General features: G+C 40.6%; 1 protein-coding gene across 2 annotated transcripts in view; it reads left to right on the forward strand.

The window, feature by feature from the left end:
• The window catches only part of acot11a (acyl-CoA thioesterase 11a), a 27,700-nt gene continuing 13,641 nt past the window's right edge, over window positions 1–14,059 (forward strand). For both annotated transcript variants that reach the window (XM_017712258.2, XM_017712259.2), the window contains exons 1-7: window positions 1–134; window positions 2,771–2,996; window positions 6,279–6,348; window positions 10,283–10,343; window positions 10,879–10,980; window positions 12,167–12,323; window positions 13,752–13,902. In XM_017712258.2, coding sequence (XP_017567747.1) covers window positions 2,804–2,996; window positions 6,279–6,348; window positions 10,283–10,343; window positions 10,879–10,980; window positions 12,167–12,323; window positions 13,752–13,902 — 734 coding nt within the window. In that variant the 5' untranslated portion in view covers window positions 1–134; window positions 2,771–2,803. The remainder of the gene's footprint in view (window positions 135–2,770; window positions 2,997–6,278; window positions 6,349–10,282; window positions 10,344–10,878; window positions 10,981–12,166; window positions 12,324–13,751; window positions 13,903–14,059) is intronic.

Raw genomic sequence — 14,059 nt, forward strand, 5'->3', positions numbered from 1 at the left:
CGCAACGCGGTGGGCGGAGTTTAAACCGGCGGATCTGCGTTTATTGACGCCTGGAGTTTGAGTGTCTGACGCTGTGATGTCTGTTGTGGTCGGTAACTGGGAAGAGCCTCTAAGCTGATCACCGGCCTGGGAAGGTAAGTTCAGTCTTACAGCTCATAGAATTAGCGCAGTATGAAGTTTTGTTTACGAAGCTAAGGTACAGCCTCTTTTTCGAATTCCCCGTTCCACCTTAAATGGTGCAGCAGTTCCATTCTGCTGCACCATTTAAGGTGGAACGGGGAATTCGAACAAGGAGCCAGGTTCAGGCTTGCCTACAGATCTCGTGTTAACATTGCTCATGTTTTCTGAGCACATGTGCGTCAGTCAGTGAGGAGTGGCACGTGAATGTTTACAGAGAGTTGCACAATAAAACCAAAGAGAGAGAGAGAGAGAGAGAGAGAGACTTACAGGCAATGAGAGAGAGTGAGAAAGAAAGAGAGAGACAGGGAGAGAGAAAGAAATGAAAGACAGAAGACAGAGAGAGAGAGAGAGAGAGAAAGAAAGAAAGAAATGAAAGACAGAGAGAGAGACATACAGGCAATGAGAGAGAGATAGTGAGAGAGAAAGAAATGAGAGAGAGAGGCATAGAGAGAGACTTACAGGCAATGAGAGAGAGAGAAAGAAATGAAAGAGAGAGAGAGACATACAGGCAATGAGAGAGAGAGAGGCAGTGAGAGAGAAAGAAATGAAAGAGAGAGAGAGAGACATACAGGCAGTGATAGAGAGTGTGAGACAGAGAGACAGAGAGAGAGAGAGAGAGAGAGAGAGCAAGAGTAGCGCAACTACATGCCGGAACGTGCAAAAGTAGAGAAGTTGCACTCGTTTCTCAAGCTCTCTCACAGTGAGTCCTCCTCTTAAACTGCTCTGCAAACTTCTGCATGCACTAGTATTTAGGTGCACATTCCAAGTAACGCTTTGATGGGCTAATAAAGCCCTGCTAGACAGTAAAAGTCACCTGTGTTGCTTTGATGCAAACACTGTGCAGAGAGGAACTGCCTGGCTGCAGTAAACACCTCTTATCTGATCCATCTCTTATCTGTTTGAACCCGTATCTGATTGAGCTCTTATCTGATTGAATCACAATATTTTTGTGCCAGAGTTCTGTGTATAAGGTTCAAGTTCTGGCATAAGTTGCAATCCAATTACAGAATAAAAAATATAAAATAAACATTGTAAAAGGTTTGAAATTGTTGTTTTTTTGTTTTGTTTTTATAAAGAAGGTATTAAAACAATAATATGATCATCTAGTGAACGCCCTTCATGTAGGCTATATCTCCAGTAATATGATGCCTAAAGCCAGGTTGAAAAAGGTTGCGTTTATTCAAGTAATTCACAGCAGTCTGCCATCCAGCAAGGTTTGGATCATGGTCTTATGGGTTCCCTGGGCACAAGATGTGATTGGAGGCCCCCTGCGCTCCAGATATACAATAATGCTTAAAAAAGACACAGAACATGAGATTAAACAATATTTCATGTTCAGTTTTATGTGTATTTTAATTGTTATTATTGTTTTGATCTGGCTATTAATAAGGCTAATGTGATTGTTTATTTTCAGAGTAAAAATAAACAAAATTGGCCTTAATTAATTAACATGCAGTGTCAAATTTTTGCTTTTTCTCTTTTTCTTTCAAGCCAGACTGAGTCGTAATACAAACACTGAAGTGGTCATACATGCAAAAAAGTCCTGTGTAAATGGCAGCAGCCATATCCCATCAATGAATATATTTGGTCATTAGTACATTTTTCAAGGGCTGCTCATTCACCAGATGTTTACATCTGCAGTGGATTGTCCCTCACTTGGTTGTCAGAAGCCTCAGCAGCCCAGTGATCCCAGTAATCCATCCTCGATCCAGAAGTATCCAGCCAGCAGTCTATGGTCAGATTCGTCCATCAGATTGCCAGATAGTGAAGTGTGATTCATCAGTCCAGTGGTGGCGTGTTTTACACCACTACAGCCGACGCTTGGCTTGGTGAGATTAGGCTTGGGTAGAGTTGCTCGGCCCGTTTCATTAAGCTGTCGATGTGCTACTGGTGCTCCCAGAGGTAGTTTGAAACTCCTCTGTAACTGTAGTCAGTGATGCAACAGCGAATAGATGATTTTTATGCCCCGCTATCTGAGTTTCTGTGGTGCTGTTGTTGCTCCTAGACATTTCCCTCAATATTATTTCACCGTTCTACTGCCAGTGTTTGTCTACGGAGATTGCATGGCTGTGGGCTTGATTCTGTACACCTGCTGCAACACCTGAACTCAGTAAATAGGGTGTCCGCATACTTTTGGCCAGGCCATTCTACTGCCAGTGTTTGTCTAAGGAGATTGCATGGCTGTGGGCTTGATTCTGTACACCTGCTATAAAACCTGAACTCAGTAAATAGGGTGTCCACATACTTTTGGCCAGCCCATTCTACTGCCAGTGTTTTTCTATGGAGATTGCATGGCTGTGGGCTTGATTCTGTACACCTGCTGCAACACCTAAACTCAGTAAATAGGGTGTCCACATACTTTTGACTGCCAGTGTTTGTCTATGGACATTGCATGGCTGTCTGCCTGATCCTATACACCTGCTGAAACACCTGGACTTAGTTTTTAAAAAGGCCCACATACTTTTTCGCCATATAGTGTCCCTCCACACATACAATGCCGTTGCGTGGTGGAAATGAGTCTGTGTTTGAAATGCAGCAGTGCTGTAATGTCCTACTACAATATTTTAAAGTGTTGCGCAACTGTTCACAGAAGAGGGAAGTGGGATTTGCCTCCCGGTCCACTATGACGTCAGACGGCAGCAGACCGCAGCTGGAGCATGATGAGGCAGAGCTGATCATGGAGGACGGCGGAGTGTATCGTAACCCCACGGAGGTGAAGATGAGTCAGATTGTACTGCCCTGCCATGCCAACCACCGCAAAGAGCTGAGCGTGGGTCAGCTGCTCAAATGGATGGACTCAACCGCCTGCCTCTCCGGTGAGTGAGTGAAGAGCAGATGAAGTTCGCTTATTATGCATTGCTAAATATTAAAAATAAAAGGATTCCCTGTAGGAGTCTTTCAGTGGATGATTCCTTAAAGAAGAGAGTGTGAAGAAATTGTTTAGAGTTTGTAAAACCGCCACGTCATGTAAGGGCTTCTCCTAGAAACATGCACGATATTGCCAAATGTATTCAGGTGTAGTTTGTCTGGGTGTTAATAAAACACCTTAAAACATTCAGTGATTGGTTAGAGGCTCATTGGGATATTACACACTTCTCTTATAGTATTGTGAAGGCTGTTATGACAAATAATATTTTGTGCAGCTCTAGAATGAAGCCTCTAACTGTACGTTTTTAACATGCATGTAATATTTTTCTATAGACCCTAGCATTATTGGGGTCAAAGTGGGTAAGGGTATGCCCGCCCCCTAATTATTAATAATGAATTAATTTCTCTGTTGACATAGCGATGGGGCCAAATCTAATTTACTGCATGCCAGTTGTCTGGATAATGTTGAGATTTTCTGTGGATAACTGCAATTTGTTCCCTTCACGTCATCTATTTTTGACGCTGGTTAACACGCATTTTTTGAGTATGATTATTTGGGGGAAGTGTTCCTTTTTTTAAATACATATTATTCGATAAGATTGACAAGTTAGTAAAGCCCCCTCAGAGAAAGAGCAAAAGACCCCTGATGGGGGGACAAAATGCCCCTTTGGAAGATTTAAATTTTTGGGTTGTTGAATAAGGCTACTACTGGGTAGGCAGGCTGAATATACGCTTTCAAATATTAAGTTACAAAACTGTCCCTGGGGCAGTGCACCTCTTGTCACTCGGGTGGTCCCCTCTAGGGTCCATCTCCGTACCTTTAGTCAGGGAACATAACTGAACCATAATCCACTGAAATGGTATTTCCTAAGCTGTACTTGTCCAACTGGCCCGCAGAGGGCGACGGCAGCAAGGTGCCCTCTCTGCCCCGCCTGTTGCCAGCAGAGGACGGGAAAAGAAAAGAAAAGAAAAGTGCCCCAAATCTGAAAAGAGAGCTGAGAAGAGAGTAATTGCCCCCAAATTACCCACAAAAGGAAAAAGTAGAGAAAAGAATCCAAGCCTCTAAGAGCAAACAAGTAAAGGGAAGCATAAAGTTTACCTTCCTGTCTTAATCACGGTGGCAGTGTCTTTTGTGTTCTCATTAGTTTTCTCTCCGTTCTAACTCCGTCTTTGTTTGAGCGCGCTGCTTTCCTTTGTTCTACATTCCCGCCTTTTTTTCTTTCCCTTCCTTTGAGTGTTTCAACTGGGGTTACCTGTGCGCCCCTGTGGCGCAGCGGTAATGTCACGGACCGCCGATCGGTACGGTGGCGATTCGAACCCAGCTCTGGTTTACCCGATTTGCAACATCAGAAACACACGCTCCGTTGCCCCAATAAATCTCCTTGCTTCCCATTTTACCCCCTGGCTTTCAGTTCTGCACTTGGGTCCGCCTCCCCGCCGTCCCATAACAGTACTGACTCCACACACCCCGTCTTGCATCCAGGACTTTATTCTACTGTTCTGTTTTACAACATTTGGTTATGAAAAAGTACAAATACGAACTTTTCACCTGGAAAAACTGATTTAAGGTGCACAATCAGACCTTAAACTACTGCTGGAGCTTTGAGCGAACATTTACACAGTTTGTACCTTGATGAATGAAAAATGTACCTGTAAATGACAGTGTACTGGCAGAACACAGGTACAGTTGGGGTTTGGTTTGTGAACAGTACAGTCAGCATGTTGCAGCTACATGGCTTTGCATTTGCCTTTACAATAAGTCCCCCGAGACAGAACCGGAAATACGGGTTATGACATACTAATTGTGGGTAATATTTGAGAGAGCTGTTGGCTGCCGGCTGTAACTCCATCAGCAAATATACGTCATATAAAAGCACACTCTAAAGAGTCATTGCATGAATGTGGATCTGTATTAATATCAAAATATCAGTGTTAGAGTTGCTAAAATATTCAAATGCATTGTCATGTCTGTGTCAACACACTGACCAGTTACTTTGTTCTGGGGCTGTTTGTTAATTGTTATTACGGTACTGCCCTTTGCGATGCTGACCATTCAAACTTCCAGACCATCACAGAGTTTCTGTAGGTATGATGAGTGAAGGTATTCACTAAAGCCTGAGAAACAGTATTAAATTTGCAGACAATATACCCCTAGTGACCCACTTTTAACAGAATTCTGGGTAGCTTCATCCCAGTGCCACGCTAGCTACGTTTCCATGCGGCCTAATATTGGGTTAATAATCCAACTAACAGGTCAATCGGAATAGAATATGTCTATGGAAACACCTCAGTCAGAATAGTCTAGTCCGATTGAGACCATATGGAATACAGTTTCCATATGATTGGACGAGGCGGGTCATCGTGTACATAATCCGTTAAATAGAAGAATAATATCTGTGTAAACGCCTGTATCCGATTACATTCCCTATCGGAATGTTTAAGTCCAGTCTGTATGTGCGTCGCGTCACAGTGAGTTTATACCGTTCAACACGGCGGAGCAGAAACTGGTCTGCAGAGGAGACGAAGTTCATGCTCTGATCTTTAAAAGACGGCGGTGGGACGGACGTCCAGCTTGTGTGTCCGAGAACATGATGTCTTCCTCTCGTCCTTCTTTAATAAGGAAACATGAAGGACGTTTTCCTGAGTCTGATGTCATTTTAAAGCAGTTAAAAACACAATCACTGCTCACTGCTGCTCATCTCACTCTGACTGGACTCACGTGATGCTGGTTGTCATGGTAACATCTACACTAAGCATTTCTCCATGAGTGTGCATAATTTGGATCGAATTACTTGTAGTGTGAACGTAAACTGAGAATTTCTTTAGATTGTTGAGTAGAGTGAGCATAAACACCTCAGTCATAATCTATAATCAGAATGAAGTCAGTCTGATTTCAGGCTTTACAGGGCGACTCGCAGCAGCACACTGTTTATATTCTCCTCACTCGGTAAACATACTAATTACAGTTTAACAGCACAACTTACATAGTGCAGCTTTAAAAAACAGAATGACCATTCAGAGCTGGCTATGAGAACTTTTAGTTGCTTTAACTGGTCTCATAATTTTTATATCAGTCAAGCCTTGGTTATGTTTGCACATTCTTTTCATTGCTAGAGTGATGATTGGCTCCATTTGGGAGTGAGTTGTCTGAATAACATCTTTGATTGATCACAGCTCGAAGCTCTCTGAGCCGAGACAGGAGATCTCACTTTATCCCTCTCTCACTGCAGCGGAGAGACACGCTGGATGCTCCTGCGTTACGGCCTCTGTGGACGACATCCACTTCGAGCGCACCATTGGGTAAAAATACACAGTCTCAGTCCATGTATAGAGATACAACCAGAATATTTGTAATAATTCAGTGTCTAAAATCCTGTTATAAAATATTTTGACAATTTATTTATTGTAAATTACTTAATAATAATGAGCACTGAAAAGAAGGAATGCAGTGAATTTACTTCTACGTCATTTTTTGCATGAATGTACATCAACATAGTTGTTGCTAAAAGCAAGAAAACCATTGTTGCATTACTTATTAATTCAATCGCTAGTTCAGTGCTTGATCTTTTTCAGTGTAATATAGATCATATTCCCACTCATGATGTATGTGGTATTGGGTTTTATGCCCTTAAAACAGCCAAATATAAAGTGTTGTAATGTTGCTGACTGAGCTAGACTGAGAGTATTGACCTGTGTAGCTGTTCATTACTGTGTGGGTGCCACTCAGTCGGAAGGAGGGACGAAATATCACATTAATCAGAAAACAACTTTGATTCTTAGTGGGAATCAAGCATTGTAGCAATCGAGATCTCCACCTAGTTCACAAGCGCTGAAAAATCACTACAACGTGTAGCTGAACATCATTTGTATTACTGAAATAAATAAATAATGCTAGTAATAATAGTTGTGGTTATATCTCGCTGTTGTCGTGACAAAACCTTGTATCTCCATAATGGTAACTTTACAGGAGAAGGAAAAAACACACTTTAATTTTAGTGTAAGTCAGTGGAACCAGACTTTTTTCCAAGTCATTTTGGGCTGTTTGTTTTAGTCCATTCATCATGTAATTTACACACAGTGTAAGGGAAAACAGGTATTTTCAAATTATGTAAAAAAACTGAAATATTTGACAAAAATATGTAGTATATCGCTGTTGTTGGAAGAAAATCTAGTATCTCCATTTTTGTCGATTTTCAGTCTTTGACATAATTTGAAAATGCATATTGTCCTGAAAATTGTGTGTAAATTTCATGATATATGGACCTAAAGAAATGGCCCAAAATGACTTCTGGTTCCATTGACTTGCATTAAAAGTAAAGTGTGTTTTTTTTCCTTCTCCTGTAAAGTTACCATTATGGAAATACAAGGTTTTCTTCCAACAACCATGATATGTTATATATTGCATATAGTTATATGCAAAAACTTTGAACAAACTGTAATTGTGCATTAAAATGTGTAGACGTCTGGTCTCTGTAGAGGATGTTACTTATTTTTACTGACAAAATCAACAAAATGTAATATGACTGGGGCACCCAAACTTTTGCACATTACTGTATGTATAGATACATATGCAATGTAATGTATTTATTAAGTTTGGAATTGCTTATAATTGCAGTATAACTTATACTGTATTGATCGAATAGTTATACATTAAACCGCAGTTTACAAAATTTGGTGAAAAAAAAAGAAGTGGTAAAAAAATGTATTAATTAATAGACTGTAATTATTGTGATCACTGCTTTTCAAATACCGGACATTCTGGTCACTAATTTTATTGGTCAGTTGTATGCAAAAGTTTGAACACCCCTTGTCAAATTCCGTGCTGTGTTGATTTTCTAAGTGAAGATAAGTGAACACGTCCTCTACAGAGAACATTCCTAAATAGGACATTTTCAACAAACATATTGGAAAAAATTCAACAAGAAATATAAAAGGTCATAACATTTTATAATATTTATTTTGTTATTTAGTAAAATTGTATACAGTATAGATTGAAATGTTGTAAACTAGACACCAAAGCTTAAACAAATCAATGAGTGTGTTTATGTGCACTCAATAATCCGGTTAACTGCAGAAAATCAGATTTGGTCAGTAATTTCATCAACACGTTTACATGCACTTGAGTAATCAGATAATAGGGAAACTCCGGTCTACATGAGTCAGACAGTCATCAGATTTCTACTTTGCAACCAGCCGGTAAACTCCCAGAAGATGACATGGCGTAAACTTCATGCTGAGGCTTTTTTTTTCAACATTGCCTGAATATATGATATATATGATATATATGATATATGACGCATGCTGAGACTGAGAAATCTGATAGAAACCAGATTAAGAGTTTAAATGCGCTGAGAAATCTGATTACTGAGCTAAATCCAGCCTTTTAATCAGATTTCTTAATCAGATTTCTAGATCAGAGTGTGGTGTTTACATGACCATTTGAATAATTGGATAACTGCAGTTAACTGCGGATTATTGAGTGCATGTAAACGCACTCTGTGTTATTATTTAATAAAGTGTAATGATCCATATATAGTTAGTTCTTAAATAGAATAACTCTAAATAACTGTTTGATCAGTGTGATGTGAGACATTTTCGTCTACGCCTCCATTTTATTTTACGGATTTCTACAAATTGTTTGAAACATATAGAAAAGTAGCATTATATTAATACCATTTAAGCACGCACTGTGTTTCCAAATGTATTCATTCATCTATCCAAATCACTGAATTCAGGTGTTCCAGTCACTTCCATGGCCACAGGTGTATAAAGCCGAGCCCCTAGGTCTGCAGACTGCTTCTACAGACATTAGTGAAAGAATGGGTCGCTCTCAGGAGCTCAGTGAATTCCAGCGTGGTACCGTGATCGGACGCCACCTGTGCAGCAAGTCCAGTCGTGAAATTTCCTCAGTATTAAATATTCCAGTCAACTGTCAGAGGAATTGTAACTAAGTGGAAGCGAATGGGAACGACAGCAACTCAGCCACAAAGTGGTCGGCCACGTAAAATGACAGAGCGGGGTCAGCGGATGCTGAGGGGCATAGTGCACAGAGGTCACCAACTTTCTGCAGAGTCAATCACTACAGACCTCCAAACTTCATGTGGCCTTCAGATCAGCTCAAGAACAGCGTAGAGAGCTTCATGGAATGGGTTTCCATGGCCGAGCGGCTGCATCCAAGCCTTACATCACCAAGCGCAATGCAGAGCGTGGAATGCAGTGGTGTAAAGCGCCGCCACTGGACTCTAGAGCAGTGGAGACGTGTTCTCTGGAGTGACCAATCACGCTTCTCTGTCTGGAAATGTGATGGATGAGTCTGGGTTTGGCGGTTGCCAGGAGACGGTACTTGTCTGACTGCATTGTGCAGAGTGTAAAGTTTGGTGGAGGGGGGATTATGGTGTGAGGTTGTTTCTCAGGAGTTGGGCTCGGCCCCTTAGTTCCAGTGAAAGGAACTCAGCACCAAGAGATTCTGGACAATTTCATGCTCCCAACTGTGTGGGAACAGTTTGGGGACGGCCCCTTCCTGCTCCAACATGACTGCACACCAGTGCACAAAGCAGGTCCATAAAGACACGGATAAGCCAGTTTGGTGTGGAAGAACTTGACTGGCCTGCAGAGTCCTGACCTCAACCCCACAGAACACCTTTGGGATGAATTAGAGTGGAGACTGTGAGCCAGGCCTTCTCGTCCAACATCAGTGTCTGACCTCACAAATGCGCTTCTGGAAGAACGGTCAAAAATTCCCATAAACACTCCTAACCCTTGTGGAAAACCTTCCCAGAAGAGCTGAAGCTGTTAGAGCTGCAAAGGGTTCGCCGACATCACATTACACCCTGTGGATTAATAATGGGATCTCACTCAAGTTCATATGCGTGTGAAGATAGACGAGTGAATACTTTTGGAAATACAGTGTACATCTGCAACAAAATTGGTTTTACATAATTAAAAACAGTGATTTTAGATTCTAGTGTATATCATTACTGTCTGAACAAAACCTTTTGTTTGTATTTTTTTGGAATTTGTTAGGGCAGCTGGCGTTTCCAATGTATTCAGATTTCAAAATGATTGGATGAATAGAAATGCTCTTGTTACAAAAACTTCCATTCAGAGTGCTCCCAGGTTCTGCGCTGACTGTGATGACGTACTTATTTGATTTCTTTGTGTATTATGCGAGCTAGAACGTCAGGACTGGAGTGATTTGCTTTAGTAACTGATTTCTGCATATTTTCCGTTGTAGTGTTGGACAGGTGGTTAACATCCAGGCTAAAGTGAACAGAGCTTTCAACACAAGCATGGAGGTAAGAAAATTATAGGTACAGTAACAGTAATTTTCCATGAGATTTTTTAATCAAAATGTGATATTTGTGTGTAAATATTGCTCATACAGTCCGTATATGGAAACGAAACTGCGAAAGCAGCGTGCTTTGCATTAATTGTTTTTGTGATGTCACATTTACATATTTTCCCCTTTTCAGCCTACAGCAGTTTAGCTCCGCCCCTTTCACACTGAAGTTATGAGTAGTGTTTCAGCCTGCTCTTTCAATGAGGCAGAATACAGGACAGCCAATCAGAGCAGACCTCATTTACATAAATCGGTCTTAAAGGCACAGTAGCAAAACTGAATTTGGTTGGATAATCGTCGTGTGGAAATGATTTGTATTTGGTACGTTTTCTAAAGGTTAGCAGCAGTTCAGTAACTGAGATTGTGTGCAGAGAAAAGTGCATGAAAGGTTAATTCAGCCTGTGACTCATATCTCAGTGACTCAGAGTGGTGTTTCCATTGTGTCTCCATCGTGTCCAGTGCGTCACAGCTGTGCTTGTGTTTGCGTGTAGGTGGGGATCGTGGCCAGCTGTGAGGATTTGTACAGTAACAGTCACTGGACGGTGTGCCAGGCCTTCGCCACCTTTGTAGCCAGGAGCACAGGCACGGAGAAGGTGAGCGCCGATACAGAGTCCTGATAACGTGGCTTATGGTCAGACAACATCCATACAATGTATGTAAATAAATTACACCCACATCTCAGTCCTCATTTCACTATTTGCACTGTATCCAAATACAGCTCTGCTCAAAAGTCTGGAGTCACCTGTCATAATAATCACTTTTTGTTATGTAATATATTAATTATAATGATATGTTATAACTAAATGAATGTATACTATTACATATTATAAATATTCAAACTAAATGAAACCCATGTATTTTGGGACCATCAGTGAGTCATTAAGAGAGAGGGAAAAATGTAGCAACATGCTGGAATAAATAATATACTAATTTTAAGCAATCTGCCTCTTTTCAAAAATATATGGGGCATTCTGTAAATTAATTTTATTATTAATTCATTCTAGATGGTAATTCTATTAGAATTTTTCTCTGGATGTTTTATTAGAACTCCATTCTGAATATTCATTTTATAACGTCAATCTGGATATTACATTTTTATAGCTTCATTTTGCATGTAACATTTTCTTCAAACTTCATTATGGATATTAATTTTCATTAGATCTTCATTCTGAATATTCATTTTATTGGAACTTTATTCTGTATAATAATTTTTACTTATTCTTTCTCCATTTAAATTTTATTAGAGCTTGGTTCTGGATATTCATTTGGTCATTACTTCATTCTGGATATTAGTTATACTACTGTAGTTATAGAACTTGGTTCTAATAAAATTATCAGAATCATTTTTATTAAATATAATAATAATAGTACTAATAATAATACATGAAGAGTTTAATTCCAGAGTGCTGTATATTCATTTGTAACAGTTTTGGATGAAACGTGTTTACTTATCGAATAACGTCTGTCGTGTGATGGAAAACACATTTTTATTTCTCTAATAAAGATGGTAGTAATCATAATACAGCACTGATATATCTTACATGTTTAAAACCTTCTACTAGTAATGTATATCATATTAAAAGGAGATTATGGAAAGTGGTCTGTAATGTGTTTTAGAATGAGAACCTGTATCACTAATCAAGTAGATACAGAGTAAAAGCCAGTGTGAGGGCTAATCTCCAGTGCACACTTTAGGTTTAAATGCCTGTGATCTTACTGCATAGCTGATAGGTGTGAATGGCTAGTTGATAATATATTGATAAGCTGATGTCCTTGCAGGTCCATTTGAAGCAGTTGGTCCCTCGCACTCACAGAGAGCAGGTGGAGTATAGTGTGGCGGCGGAGAGACGCAGGATGAGGCTGATTCATATTGACACCATGAAAGATCTGCTGAATAGCACCAGCTTCCAGAGCAGCATCAGTGAGCGTGTGGACGGTAAGGGGCACTTCCTCTAAAGCTCCATACGTCCAGCATGAATGAGTCATATGGTATTGCTACAGTGCTAAAGCCTGATTATTATGTGGCTTTACTGGATGTGTCAGTGAAGCAGCGAAGGCAGTAGACCACCAGGTGTTTGTACACGTGTGTATATACACCAGTGTGCAAAAAGGGACCACCCTTTACTATTATTAAGCACAAGTTATTCAATATTAAAGAGGTTTTGAGTAGGTTAGATATATTATCCACTTGCATGAAATCAAAAGGAAAACAAGTTAAAAACCAGGAGTTTACGGAACTCATTAAGCACTACAGAGAAATTGGGACTCCTAACAACCACCTGGAAGAGCTGGTAGACACCAAAACTGCCCCCATCAGATAAACGGCACTTAAAGCTTTCATCTTTGAGAGACCGAAGAAAATCAAGCGGCTTCAGATCTGAAAACATCCACAGGTGTTTCTGTCCATCCTTCCACTGTAAGAAGACCACTCAGCGCTGTGTGTCTGAAAGGACGTGTAGCTGATCAAGAAGAACCTCACCGAGAAAAGGAGACGGACACACCAAACAAAGAAGCTGAACAATGGACTGACCACCCCAGAGTCCAGACCTCAACACCATTGAATGTATTTGATTACTTCAAAGGTGTGAAGTAATTAATTTGGAGGTGTGTCTGCAGATTCTTTGAGGACCTGAAAGTAAGTCTCTTGAAAAGACCAGAAGCTGGAATGAAGGTACAGAGATACTGAAAATACATGTGAAATACTGTGAAACATTTTTTTTTACTTTCCTGACACTGAAAAATGAATAACTTGTACTTTATGGATGTTTTGGTGTTAAATTAAGTAAACGAAGGGTGGGCTCTGACTTTTGCTCAGCACTGTATGTGTGTAGGGGAGCTCACACACTTTTTCATATACTCACTCACTCTCTCACGTTTAGCAGGCTGAAGATTCTCAGGTAGATTATCATATATGCGCCATTGAAAGGGAGGAAACCCACACCAGCAGGTTCTCACTAATGCACACACCCTGGCTTATGTTTATTAGAAACACCTACCCAGTATCGGCACTCTATGGCCATTTTATCAGAAACACCTGCAAGATAGATGCACTTTGTTGGACTTCCATTTGTTGCTTCGCAGTTTTATTAACACCCCCCCCATCTACCCTGTCAATCAGTAAAAACTCTATTAATGCAAGTCAGTGTCATGCTGTGGTGTTCAGTGGCGGTCCAATGACTTTCTAATGATGAATGGGATGGAGGGGGGCAGATAGGTTGTGCTTAAGTGCACCTAAATGGTAGGTGTTTCTGATAATATGGCTAAATGAGCATGAAGTAAAAGGCCAGTATGTAAATGCAGAGTATATTTGAGAGTGAAGATCATGTAAGAGCAGCAGTCACTTAGTCTGTCCTTTTGGGTGCAGAGGGTCAGGACGAAGAGAAGGAAGTGCCAGCTGAGAGAACTCGAGTGGAAAGCGTAGAGCTGGTTCTGCCCCCACACGCCAACCACCAGGTCAGCACGTTTGGAGGCCAGATCATGGCCTGGATGGAGAACGTAGCTACCATTGCTGCCAGGTAACACCGTATTAAAGAGGAATTCCACCTAGTTTTTAAAATTTCTGCATAAATAAATGTTTAAGATGTAAACAAAGTCATTCAGAGTGGTTTGCTGTAAAATTGTCCACTGTGGTGGTGATGGGAACCAGGCGTCTGAGTACTTTAATGCCTTAAC

The sequence above is a fragment of the Pygocentrus nattereri genome, chromosome 19 (genome assembly GCF_015220715.1).
Source record: "Pygocentrus nattereri isolate fPygNat1 chromosome 19, fPygNat1.pri, whole genome shotgun sequence".
Taxonomy (NCBI): Eukaryota; Metazoa; Chordata; class Actinopteri; order Characiformes; family Serrasalmidae; genus Pygocentrus; species Pygocentrus nattereri.